Source organism: Lygodium microphyllum, chromosome 24, assembly GCF_053477565.2.
Source record: "Lygodium microphyllum isolate KBCC chromosome 24, Lygodium_microphyllum_v1.1.10, whole genome shotgun sequence".
In the NCBI taxonomy this organism is placed as follows: Eukaryota; Viridiplantae; Streptophyta; class Polypodiopsida; order Schizaeales; family Lygodiaceae; genus Lygodium; species Lygodium microphyllum.
This window is the reverse complement of record NC_141158.1, coordinates 45,219,793-45,232,227: the sequence shown is the minus strand read 5'-3', so window position 1 is coordinate 45,232,227 and position 12,435 is coordinate 45,219,793. Positions and strand designations below refer to the sequence as shown.

At 43.3% G+C, this 12,435-nt stretch overlaps 1 protein-coding gene across 3 annotated transcripts in view; it reads left to right on the top strand.

The window, feature by feature from the left end:
- BIO1 (adenosylmethionine-8-amino-7-oxononanoate transaminase) overlaps positions 1-12,435 on the top strand; it is a 143,292-nt gene that overhangs the window by 86,789 nt on the left and 44,068 nt on the right. For all 3 annotated transcript variants that reach the window (XR_015688319.1, XM_087665116.1, XM_087665117.1), the window contains exons 7-9: positions 1,231-1,325; positions 1,495-1,610; positions 1,740-1,889. Coding sequence is in view for 2 of the 3 variants with exons in the window: in XM_087665116.1 (XP_087521242.1) it covers positions 1,231-1,325; positions 1,495-1,610; positions 1,740-1,889 (361 nt within the window). In the remaining variant the exon portion in view is untranslated. The remainder of the gene's footprint in view (positions 1-1,230; positions 1,326-1,494; positions 1,611-1,739; positions 1,890-12,435) is intronic.

Below are 12,435 nucleotides of genomic sequence, written 5' to 3'. Positions count from 1 at the left end.
GGTTTGTTGGGTATCTCACACGCCTTACTTACACCTACGCTCATATGGGAGTGTGCGGGTGATCACTAGGACACTGGGGCATTTTTTACTCTCGGTAGGAGAGGTTTTTTCCCCCAGATTATGTGTACTATTTTGTATGTGCTTGTGGTGCACACTTACGGGCACTTACTGTGTTCGTGTTCGGGTGTGAACAGCCCCTTATAACTCTAAGGTATAAGGGTTATCATTTGTACTTTCAGTTGACACTCTATTGAGTACTATTGCATTGGGTGTCGTGCTCAACTCTGTCTCTCACTCTCACACTGTCTACTGCACTTCAGCTGCACCTCGATCCTCTCCGATCTGACAAGGAGAAGAATGGAGAACTTGGAACTTGGAGAAGAAGGCCCAAGAGTCAAGAGTCAAGAGAGAAGGAAGAAGAGAAGAGGAGAAGAATGGAGAACTTGGAACTTGGAGAAGAAGGAAGACTCAAGAGAAGAGGAGAAGAAGGAAGAGGAGGGAGAAGGTCCAAGGAAGAAGGAAGAAGAGAAGGGAGAAGGAAGAGAAGGAAGAAGGAAGAAGAGAGGTTGGAGGCGGGAGGAGACGGGGGGACTGGCGGCTGGCCACTGACGGGGGAACTGGGAATGGGCAGAATGGTCACTGGGGGCCGCTGCAAGGAAGCGGGACAAGAGGTGGGTGGGACGTGCGTCGAGCAGTAGGAGAGACGCGGGCGGGAACACACAAGACGATTGGTTGGGAGCAGCAAGCGGGCCAAAGGTAAGTGGGTGCCATGTGGCGTTCCCTATCCCGTTTTAGACAGGGAAAGCAGCAGGGAACGTCCCTGCTGCATTCCCTGTCTGAAACGGGACAGGAACGTTCCACAGATTTGCAACGCGTCCCATGACGGCTTCGTGCTGGGGAAGGCGATTCCGTGTGCCGAGGGGCCGTTCCGGCCATTTCCTGTCTCTACGATTCACGGTTTCTTTTTCCAGATAGTTGTGTTACTTTACATATTGTTGTAACTCATGGTCTTACAGGTCATTTTGGCCTTCTGCAGTTAACAAATCTTATGGTTTCTCCCTCTCACACTCATACACATTCACACATGCATGCGTGTTCTCTATTCCTCTCAAGTCTCTCAATCTTGGGGTACTTTCAACAGTACCACAAGAAGTAAAAACATGTCTTAAGTTTTATTTCTGGAGTGTATTGTATGTTGGTTATTCATAGTCTGCTCTGCATTCCACTCAGGTTCTGGCACTGAAAGGTTCCTACCATGGAGATACATTGGGTGCCCAAGAGGCACAATCCCCTTCTGCATATACTGGATTTCTTCAGCAGCCATGGTAATGGTTTCATGCTACCTAAAGCGTAAAGACAATGAGTTTCTATTTTGGTTTCAACACATTTACATTGTACTGTTTGACCAAAAATTGAGATTGCATTTTTGATCATGCTGAAATAGTTCGCTGTTTAGTGACATACTCAAAAATCAGGTGCTCATTAATTTTGCAGGTATCGTGGAAGGGGATTGTTTTTGGACACCCCGTATATCTACATGCATAATCGTCAGTGGCTTGTTAAGGTTCCAAATTGCTTCTGGAAGACTTGCTGTGAAATTTCTGGAAAATGTAAACTACTTTTGATCGATGACGTTAAATTTATTGTCTGGCATGTTGCTTCATGAAAGTTTCTGAATCATGCATTAAAGGTTATTTTGAGATCGACAGATCTGAAAAGTGTGCCTGTTCATGTTACAGTGGATTTGGTATTCTCATCAAGGAATGAACTGTTCCTTGAGAGCCGCGAGGAATCACAGGTGGCTGATGTATACAGAAGCTATATTTCAAGGGAGCTCTTATCTTGTTCGAACCTCCATGATCATGTTGCTGCTCTTATCATTGAGCCAGGTATTTCTAAATTTCTTGAGAAAGATTATTTTGAGTAGTTGATGGAAATATTATGACCATGATAGCTGGCCTGATGATCTATGTAATGTAGAATATTGATGCTTTTTGCATTGTTTAGTGTCACCGTATTCTAAGAAACATTTACCTGGAATTTATATACTGAATCATGTCATAGGAGCAATTGAGGCACTCCAGTGCATTACAATCCAGTTCAGGAAGGCACTTAGTGATCTTTACTTTTTGGTCTTGTAAGATATCTAACACTTGGTAGTGACAGTTGCAGTTTGACTCCAGGGCTATGCACTCACGTGAAGTCACTATTTCCCAACAACTTTGGCTGCCTTTTCGATTGAGAGCATAGCTTGTCAAAAAACATTGGGGCAAATTAAACTTTTTACCCCAGAAAGGATCTTGAAGAGAGTGCTGAAAGCATCCGTACAAGAAATTTTATGTTAAGAGTTTGCATTCCTGTAAACAAATCATGATTGCAGGCAACCATATGGTCCATAGAGCCTAATTTCTTTTTCGAGCAAAGAGATGAGCCTGACTGGGAAAATTTCCTTGCCACTAATGGTAATTCATCTTGCTGCTCTAAATGCTGTGGGTGGTGGTGGTGAAGAAGCTTCTGTTTGGACGAAGGAGCACCTCTAAAGGAAAAGGGCGATTACTCCATAGATGAATCACTTGATGAAGACAGTTGGCACATGGGTACCTATAGGGTGAGAGTCTCCAATGAAGATTGACGAATTCGCGGTCAGAACATGAATCCACTATCATATCCAAATATTTCCATAATGGGTAGAATCCACAGAAAGCTCTCTGGATCTTTAACGGTCATGTACAGTCACAATGTGCACACTAGAGAAGGTCCCACCCCTTCAGGTAGAGGTTGTTAGCACTCCTGAGGTAACCAGTGGGCACTTTAAGGATCCTCCTGTTTGGCAGATGGAGCGGACGCCAAACTCATGAGGGAGGAGGCTAATTCACCAGAGTTTGCTTTGCTGGCTGATGAGGAAGTAATACATAGTTCTAGACCAAGCTACTTGTAGGCAAGAGGGATGGATATTTTGGGCTTACCAAAGGACAACAAAATCATGAACAAAATCATGAGGAAGCTGATTTGGCAAAGTTTGCAGGCTGTATAGATCTAGCTCTAGTTACATGTGGATAAGAAGGATTTTGGGCCTACTAGAGGATTGGGTCCTGGGACCAAGAGAATTTGTTTTTTTGGGATCCCATTCAAGATAAGGCTCCAAAATTCCCTTCTCAGTACACAACCCGATTAAGAAGGGATGATTAGATAAGCAAGATCAGGTTGGTTTAAGCTTGATAACATTGACACAGATGTCGGATAAGGGTATCATTAAATTTGTCTTAACAGAGTTTTGGACTAGAGCTGTAGCCCAAGGAAAGCTTACTCTCTTTATTTTACTATTGGAATGTAGCATCTTGCATTATGCACTGAGCTTGAGTTTTGCAGAGTTCCCAAACTATAGACAACATGTTGTGACTAAGGAGATGTAGGGATACAATTTTTGGGAGTTCTCTAGAGGATAGTAAAACTCTCATGTTGCTTTCCAAGATGCTCAAGGAGAGATTATTGACTCAAGGAGGAATGGGGTGGATTATTGATAGAGGAGTTGAGGATTCCATGGGGCATGAGAAATATTATTCATACTATTGGCTGCCAATGGAAGCAATCGCAGGGAGATTCGAAGCGCATGAGACTAGAGGCCTTCTTAGACCTATGGGGTGCTGACATCTTCCATTGAGGACTTTCTCATATGGTTTGGTAGCATAGAACATCAGTTTGAGTATCCTCTTCATAGTGACATGGGACAACCATTGTCTAGCCTCCCATTCAAGTTCCACCTTTGAGCTAAAACACGCTTTATAGCTGATTAGCATTTTTAAATAGTCCCAGAAGACCCTTAATTAGTGAAAAACACAAATTTGGTGCGTGGTTCAAGAGAGTTTCAATGGTCCCCCAAAACCGTGTTTTTTTGGGGCTCCCTTCAACATCCATAAATAGACAGGATCCGCTTACCCTTTAGGATTATTCTCAATGTAGATTTCAGCCATCAGCCTTCATTCATGTGGTGGTCTACCCTTCGCGACTGTTGTCACTCCTCCGTCAGCCCTTGCAGTGCCTAGTGCCTTCCTTCTTGGCTATCACCCATTGTTTTGCGTGCTCTTTCTTGTTGCCTTTGGAGTCTTTTGCCATCGTCAATACACAATTTGCCTCCTCTAGCTTGCATTTAGACCATAGTTGCATTCGTACTATGTAGGGACTAGTTCGTTCCATATGGTTTGTATCGTACCGTACGGTATGTATCTCTACCAATTCTTACCAAAAAGCAGGCTATTTTTAGCCTATAAAGACTAGACCACACAATATCTTTTAACTCCTAAGCCTTATGTTTATTATCATAATTTCAAGTCTCTCACTCTCTCTCTTCCCCAAACTTCCAAGATGAGTATGCAATTCCAAGAACATCCCTCTCCTTTCCTCTCTCTCTCTCTCTCTCACACACACACACACACACACACACACACACACACACACACACATTGCGTTTAGACCATAGTTGCATCCGTACTACGTATTGACTAGTTCGTTCGATATGGTTCGTATTGTACTGTACGGTATGTATCCGTACCAATTCGTACCAAAAAATAGGCTATTTTTGGCCTATGAAGACTAGACCACACAATATCTTTTAACTCCCAAGCCTTGTGTTTTTTATCATAATTTCAAGTCTCTCTCACTCACTCTCTCTCCCCCAACTTCCAAGATGAGTATGCAATTCCAAGGGCATTCCTCCCCTTTTCTGTGTGTGTGTGTGTCTCTCTCTCTCTCTCTCTCCCCAAATTGCCAAACTCCCCTCCCTCCCCCTCCCCCTCTCTCTCTCTCACACACACAGTTAAAAAAAAAAAAAGTACTAATATTGTACCGTACCTTATAAAATCATAAGGTACCAATTAGTACCGTATTTTATCGTACCTTGGCATATTGTATCTTTTGTACCTGACAACCTTGCTTTTGACACTCCTCCACCAGTTCACAGTGATCTCTTACATGTTTCGGCGACCTTTTGCTACTTGTGTTCGGCCCTTCTGTCTACAGGTGATAGTTGATTGTGTTCCTTCTACTGTGGGTTGCCGTTCTAATGTCGTGTTTATAGCTTTTTGTTGCCGCCCTCATCATCAAGTATCATCCACAGCCATCGTCTCAGTTCCCTAATACTCTAGTGATTAGTATTTGGTATTTTCCTCAAACTTCTAGACTCTGAGTGTGGTGATCACAACACTTGGGATTCAACAGTCTTTGAATAAACGTCACTCTTTGACATTGCATTGCTGTATCCTTGGGTATTTTGTATACTCTTGCATTTATTTATAGCATTTATTTACTTCAGAGTTTCTTCTCTCTGTGTTTGTCTTTGTGTTTGCGTTTTGAGTTTTTGTGTTTGCGTTTTGCGCTTAGGGTTTGAGTTTTGCTTGTGTCATGAGGACATGTATTTTTACATCTCACTTAACATGTAGATTAATTTTTAATCACATGATTAAGTAAATGTTGCACATGTGAGGTGCAATTGGGTTTAGAGTAAAGTTACGATTGCAGGACCCGAGAAAATCACGGGATGTCAAATGCAAAAGTTGCTATAAGTTATGTTACACAGGTATTTGATTGTATTTGGTGTCAATTGTTGGCCTAGGTCATTGATTTGGCCATAAATGTCAATTGGTGACTCTAGAGATGTGACGTTGAATAGTACCTAACACCGATCTAATAGTCAAAGATGACACAGAGAGACTTGGGAGTGAAAGATGCCTAGCTAATTTAATTTTTGGCCAGTCAGATTATTTTTTTGGATACCGAAATAATTATTAGATTATTTTTTAGTAATTAAAAGCTGAAAATTAATATTTAATGATTGATAATGTTGGAAAAACCATTTGGGAAGGCTGCCACTTGGCAAACTTGTACATATAGGCTCGTAAAAGGCTGAAGAAGAGCAAAAACAAGATCATTCTTGCTGTAGCAAAACGTGGAAGAGCTATGAGCAGCCATGGCCAGTCTATTTTCAGCCATTGCAGCCAACCACGAGTGAGTTTTGAGGAGGTGATTGCAGATTCAGACCCCTTTAAGTTGGGCAATTGCATCCAGGTACAAGGTGACAACTGATTTGGATGTCTCAGCTATAGGAGATGGCAATTAATGCTGTTGTAGCAGGGCAACAGCTGCATTTGATTGATCTTCATTCATTCTTCACGACAAAACTCTGAATTTTCTCTCTACAGCTTTCTCTCTCATCTCCTTGCCATTTCATAGCCTTGCTTTGAAGATCTCAGCATTTGGACCCTTGGAGGTTGAGAAATTGCAAATTTCTTTGCTATAGATTCTAGTTTACATCAGAAATTAGGGTTTAGCAGCAGCCTCGGGAAGCGTGCTAGAAATTGGAAGCTCCAAGACTTTGATTTTCAAGACTGAAGGTGAATACCAGCTAAATTCAGGTGGAGGACTAGCCGGCCATTTAATTTGGGGCATTTTCATCGTTTATGAAGTGGGTGAAAGCCAATTAAGGGACTGAATCAAGGGGCAAATCAGATTGAAGACTTGTTGGTCACTTTGAATAGCAAGGGGAGTTTCGATTGTGAAGGGGATCGAGAGAATCCCATTGTAAATCAACTTTTTCTTCAATAAAGCTAAAGAAATACCGAAAGGAACGCCAATTTTTGGGTCAATCGGGTGTGCAGTATCCAAGATCAGTAGATAAATTTGTATTTTCAGCTTTGCATTTATTGTTTGTTGCTGTAATTAAGTTGTAATCAGGGATTTAGCACGCATCCACGGAAGGAAGGCTGGTTTCATGGTTCCATTGTCGGGATACAATCAAATCCTTTGAATGGGTGGGCCCGTGGTACTTGATTGCAACTTGAAACTATTGCATTATTGCTGAAATTGTTCTCAGCAGTCAATTACAGCATGCATCTCTTCACATGGTGATATAAGATCAAGTGTAGAGGATGTATCACTCCTTGGTCAATCACGTGGTGAAGGGGGATGATGACCAGCAAGGGTTTGTTTTCATATGTCTTCCCATGTCTTCATATGGCACGGCTTTTTATGCGGCCTGTGTTTAAATATCATGGTATGCCAAAGTTGATCATTAGTGATCGTGACCTACCGATGACAAGTTTGTTTTGGAAAGGATTGTTTGAGAACATAGGCATAATGCTGAAATTCTCTTTATCCTTCCATCCACAATCTAATGGTCAGTCTGAGGAGGCAAATTCCAGTGTTAGATCTTTTGAAGTGCTATGTATCAGACCACAAAGCACAGTGGGAACAATATTTGCCGTTGGTTGAGTTTGCATACAACAACCCAATGCATAGTTGCACTGGTAAGGCTCCTTTTGAGGTGGTAGAGGGTGGTAAGAAAGTACCTTCTATTTTGCACACAAAAGATAAGATCTTTGAGACTGATCGCTATGTGGAAAGCAAGGATGCAACGTATCGGAAGGTTAAGTATGCGCTTCAAAGATCACAAGATAAGTAAAAGAGAGTAGTTGATCCTCATATGCGTGCTTTGCACTTTGTAGAGGGCGATTATGTATTGCTGCGATTTAAAAATGCATGGTTGAAAAAGGTGAAGGGCAAAGAGCGATTGTATCCAAAGATGACTATGAGATACTATGGGGCATTTCAAGTGTTGGAGAGGATCAGTGATGCATACTATAGGCTGAAATTGCCTCCACACTGATACACAATGGCTTTCATGTGAGCTTGCTTAGACCTTTTCATGGAGATGTACCAGAGGATATATCTGTTGAAATTTAGCCGGAGGTTGAAGATCGATGAAATACTGGTACTAGAGCAGATTTTGGCACACAAAGAGAGGAAGATCAAGGGTAAGGGTTCTAGAAGGTACTTGGTGAAGTTTCGGAATTATTCACGAATGGATGTCAAATGAATGGAGGAGGACGACTTGGCAGAGCATCCTCAGTTGTTGCAACTTTACCTTGATGCTTTTCCAACTAGAGCCAACGTTAGTTCCGGCTCAATTAGGTTTAACAAAGTAGAGGTCCAGAGTATTACGTGATGCTTGTGAGGGAGCTAGCACCTCTGCTCCTAAGTAACGGACAGCTCTGGAAGTAGTGGATCTCGAATGTATTCAGCATACATTTAGGATACTGTAGCTGAACAATATGTTTGTTAGCAGATCACTATTCAATGTACTAGTCACTATGTTTGGTCTGCAGATCGGTATGGTTTTCACTGCAGCTTTGAAACTGTACATCTGCATCCGTTATGCTCGGTGTGTAAATAGTTATGCTTGGTATGGCATTGGTTATGCTTGGTGTAGCATCAGTTAATGATCAGTAGGGGCTGATTATCGAATGTTGGTTTTCAGCATATGATCATTAATATTTAGTGGTATTCATGTGGTTTTGCGGACAACAACATGTCTTATGATGCCATTGATGTTTCAGCCATGGTTTATGCTTGGTTTTCGCTATACTATGGTTTGGTTTTGATAGATGAATTGAGCTCATGAGAAATGGACATGTCACATGATAATTTGGCGATGCTTTTGAGATTCTTTGTAAGTCTCATATTATGTTATGTTGGCTGGTAATTTTCAGCATATGTTGAGTATATGGAATGGTTGAATAGTAGTGTGCAATGTTGTGTTGACTATGATGCCCTATAGAAATTCTAGTGTAGTACTTTGCTTTTGATGCATTTGGCAATGGAATCTAGGACAATTGCAAGGATTTCAATGGGGAGGGTTGTCATGAGGGCATTGTATTTTTGAAACCTCACTTAACATGTGGATTAATTTTTAATCACATGATTAAGTAAATGTTACACATGTGAGGTGCAACTAGGGTTAGAGTAAATTTACGATCTTGGTACCCGAGAAAAGCACGAGATGTCAAAGGCAAAAGTTGCTATAAGTTATGTTACACAGGTACTTGGTGGTAAACTGATGTCAAATGTTGGCCTAGGTCATTGATTTGACTATAAGTGTTATTTGGTGACACTAGAGATGTGGCGTTGAATGGTACCTAATGTTGATCAAATGGTCAAAGATGGCACAAAGAGGCTCGGGAATGAAAGATGCCTAGCTAATTTAATTATTGGCCAGTCAGATTTTTTAGGCACCAAAATAATTATTAGATTAATTTTTAGTAATTAAAGGCTGAAATTTAATATTTAATGATCGATAATGTTGGAAAAACCATTTGGGAAGGTGGCCACTTGGCAAACTTGTCCATATAGGCTAGTAAAGGACTGAAGAAGAGGAAAAATAAGATCATTCTTGCTGTAGCAAATGTGGGAGAGCTGTGAACAGCCATGGCTTTCCTATTTTCAGCCATTGCAGCCAGCCACGAGTGAGTTTTGAGGAGGTGATTGCAGATTTGGACCCTCCATAGTTGGGCGATGGCATCTAGGTACAAGGTGACAGCTGATTTGCATGTCTTAGCTGTAGGAGACAGCAATTAGTGCTGTTGTGGTAGGGCAGCAGCTGCATTTAACTGATTTTTAGTCATTCTTTGCGACAAAATTCTGAATTTTCTCTCTCTACAGCTTTCTCTCTCATCTCCCAGCCATTTCATGGCCTTGCTCCAAAGATCTCAGCATTTGGATCCTTGGAGGCTGAGAAATTGCAAATTTCTTTGCTGTAAAGCCTAATTTACAGTAGAAATTAGGGTTTAGGATGAACCTCAAGAAGTGTGTCCAAAATTGGAAGATCCAAGACTTGGATTTTTCAGGGCTGAGTGTGATTATCAGCTAAATTCAGGTGGAGGACTAGCTAGCCATTGAATTTGGGGCATTTTCATCGTCTATGAAGTTGGTGAAGGCCAATTAAGTCACCGAATCAAGGGGCAAAAGAGATTGAAGACTTACTAGTTACTTTGGACAGCAAGGGGAGTTTGGATTGCGAAAGGGATTGGGAGAATCCCCTTGTAAATCAACTTTTTCTTCAATAAAGCTAAAGGAACATAAAGGGGTGCCAATTTAGGGGCCAATCCGGTGTGCATTGTCTAAGATCAGTAGGTAAATTTGTATTTTCAGATTTGCTTTTATTGTTTACTGCTGTAATTAAGTTGTAATCAGGGATTTAGCACCCATCCACGGAAGGAAGGCTGGTTTCAGCTTGTCTCTGTTGTTGAAGCCTTTATATTTAAGTCTTGGTGGTACATATTGTGTTTCCTTAGAGCAATCCGTAGCATATCTGCACATGGTATTAGAGCAGATGCTCTTCTAAAGAGCATCTTGTGTTGACTGTGGAGGCTAGTCCTTGTGTGAGACTCACATGCGACTCGATTCTGACTCATAATGTCCCAGGAACCTTCTTCTAGGGATCCTATTTTTTTACAAATAAAATACGCTGATTATATTACTAAAAAAAACTGATTACAAGGGAGTGCTCATGCTTAACAGACCAGCTGGAGCTGATGCAGAGTCACAAATATATCATGTATACAAGCCTCTCAAGGCAGTCTAGGGGGGGATAGGCGGAAGAAGCCATGGAGGGGGGAGGGAGGGTGTATCGCCATCTGGGACTGCTTGTCTGCATAACAAAAAATAGGTCATGGTAGGCCCAAGTACGTATGAAATGACAATGAAGCTCCTGACGACCCTTGGACTCACCCTGCACGTGATCCCAACGACCGTGAACGGAGTGGATGATGGAGGTCTTGAGCTCTGCTAAGGTAGCCTGTGCTGAAAGTCTCTCTCCGCCGAAAGCCTCTTGACACTGCCCCTTTTAGATATGCCATCCAGTAAGACTCCCTATGATCTCCCATACCTTAGAGCGGTCTGCTGTGGGCTCCAGTACCTGGCGTATGGGTAGAGCCTCCAAATCGACCATTGCGCACGACCTTGCCTCGATGATGAATATCATGTCTTGCATCCCGGCCTCATATAGAAGGTGGTGGCCCTGGCTGACTGCGTGCGAGCAGAAACCTCCCCATGAGATACATCCAAGGCTGGGTGCTATATGACGAAGGATGCGGCATACAGCTTTCTGAGTCTAACTCATCGTCCTCTATGTAGAGTGCTGTATCATCTGCATACTCTGAGTCTAACAACTCAGTCTCCTTCCTCACGGGAGGTCAGAAGCCGCGTAATCCGCTTACACGTGACCTGAGGAAATGAGACATCCCCTCTGCAAAGAGTAGAAACACGTACGGGGCCAAGGGGAGCCCTGCCTTACCGATCTCTCCAGTCCAATCTCCACCCCTTGTCTACCACCTATGAGAACCCTGCTGGTGGTCGATCTCTAAAGTGCGGAGACCCTGCGAATCCAAGCCTGGGGGAAACCCAACCTCACCATGGTGTCCTCCAAGAATGCAAGTCCACCTTGTCATAAGCTTTCTCGAAGTCCAAGAATAGTACGACTAATCTCTACCTATTGTGCTGCATCTACTGTGTCGCCTCAAAGAAGGTGAATACATTGTCGAGGATGCTGCTATCTTGGACAAAGCCTGTTTGTGTGTCATGGATGATATCTGGAAGCATGGGGTATAGTTGCCTACCAATCATCTTTGCGAGTGTCTTATAGGCCATTGAGAATAAGGTGATCGGTCTCCACTGGCCTCCCCTTTGGGGAGAAGATTGATAAGGCCTGCTGATAGATTCCCTGGCATTTGTCCTGACGTGAAGATCTCCTAGAAGGCCATCAGTAGGGGGTCCTTCACCACCTCCTAGTAGGTGGTGAAGGATGCCTTAGAGAGGCCATCCTCTCCCGGGCATTTCTACCTCTCCTATGTATGGAAAGCCTCCTCTAGTTCCTTCTTTGTGAAGGGGGCTAGAAGGGAGCGTCCCATCTCCTCTGTGACGAGGGACGGGATGTGATCCCAGACCTGCTGCCTACATCGCAGTCCTGTAGCTGAAGCAGTCTCCTACTGGAAAAGGTGCCTGTAATAGTCGGTGGTAATCTCCATCACCTCGTCTGGGCTAGAACGAATCCTCCCATACTGATCTTGCAGGCTACGTATCTGCTCTCCTGAGGTGTGAGGTTGGTGCACTCGGAAAAACTCCTTGCACATCGTATCCCCCTTTCACGCCCAGAAAGCCGTCGAGGTGCGGAAAGAGAACTCTGAGTGTTCGTCCTCTAAGCCAGCAATGGCTGCTCGTGCGTGCGCCTCCTGTGTGTGGAGGATGGGGTCCCCTGGTGCCTCCTATAATAGTCTTTGCGTGGCTGTGAGGTCGCGCTGCATTGCTCTCTCCTCCTCCCACCTTTGCTGCCTGGCCTGTATGGCTGTCTCTTGGCAGATACTGCTCGACTCGGCTAGGACCTCTGCAACCTCTGCAGATGGACCTTGCCCCTCCTTGAACATGCATCTATTTGGTATGGAACTTGTGATTGGTCGAACATGCATCTATTTGGTATGGAAGCTGCTGAAGAGGAAGAGAAACTATGGGGCATGCAAGTGCGCTTTGCCGCAAGTCTGGATGGTAAACTCCAATTCCCCATGGTGGCCCTCGGCCGAACCATAGGGGTGATAGATGCTCCAGGTGGTACTA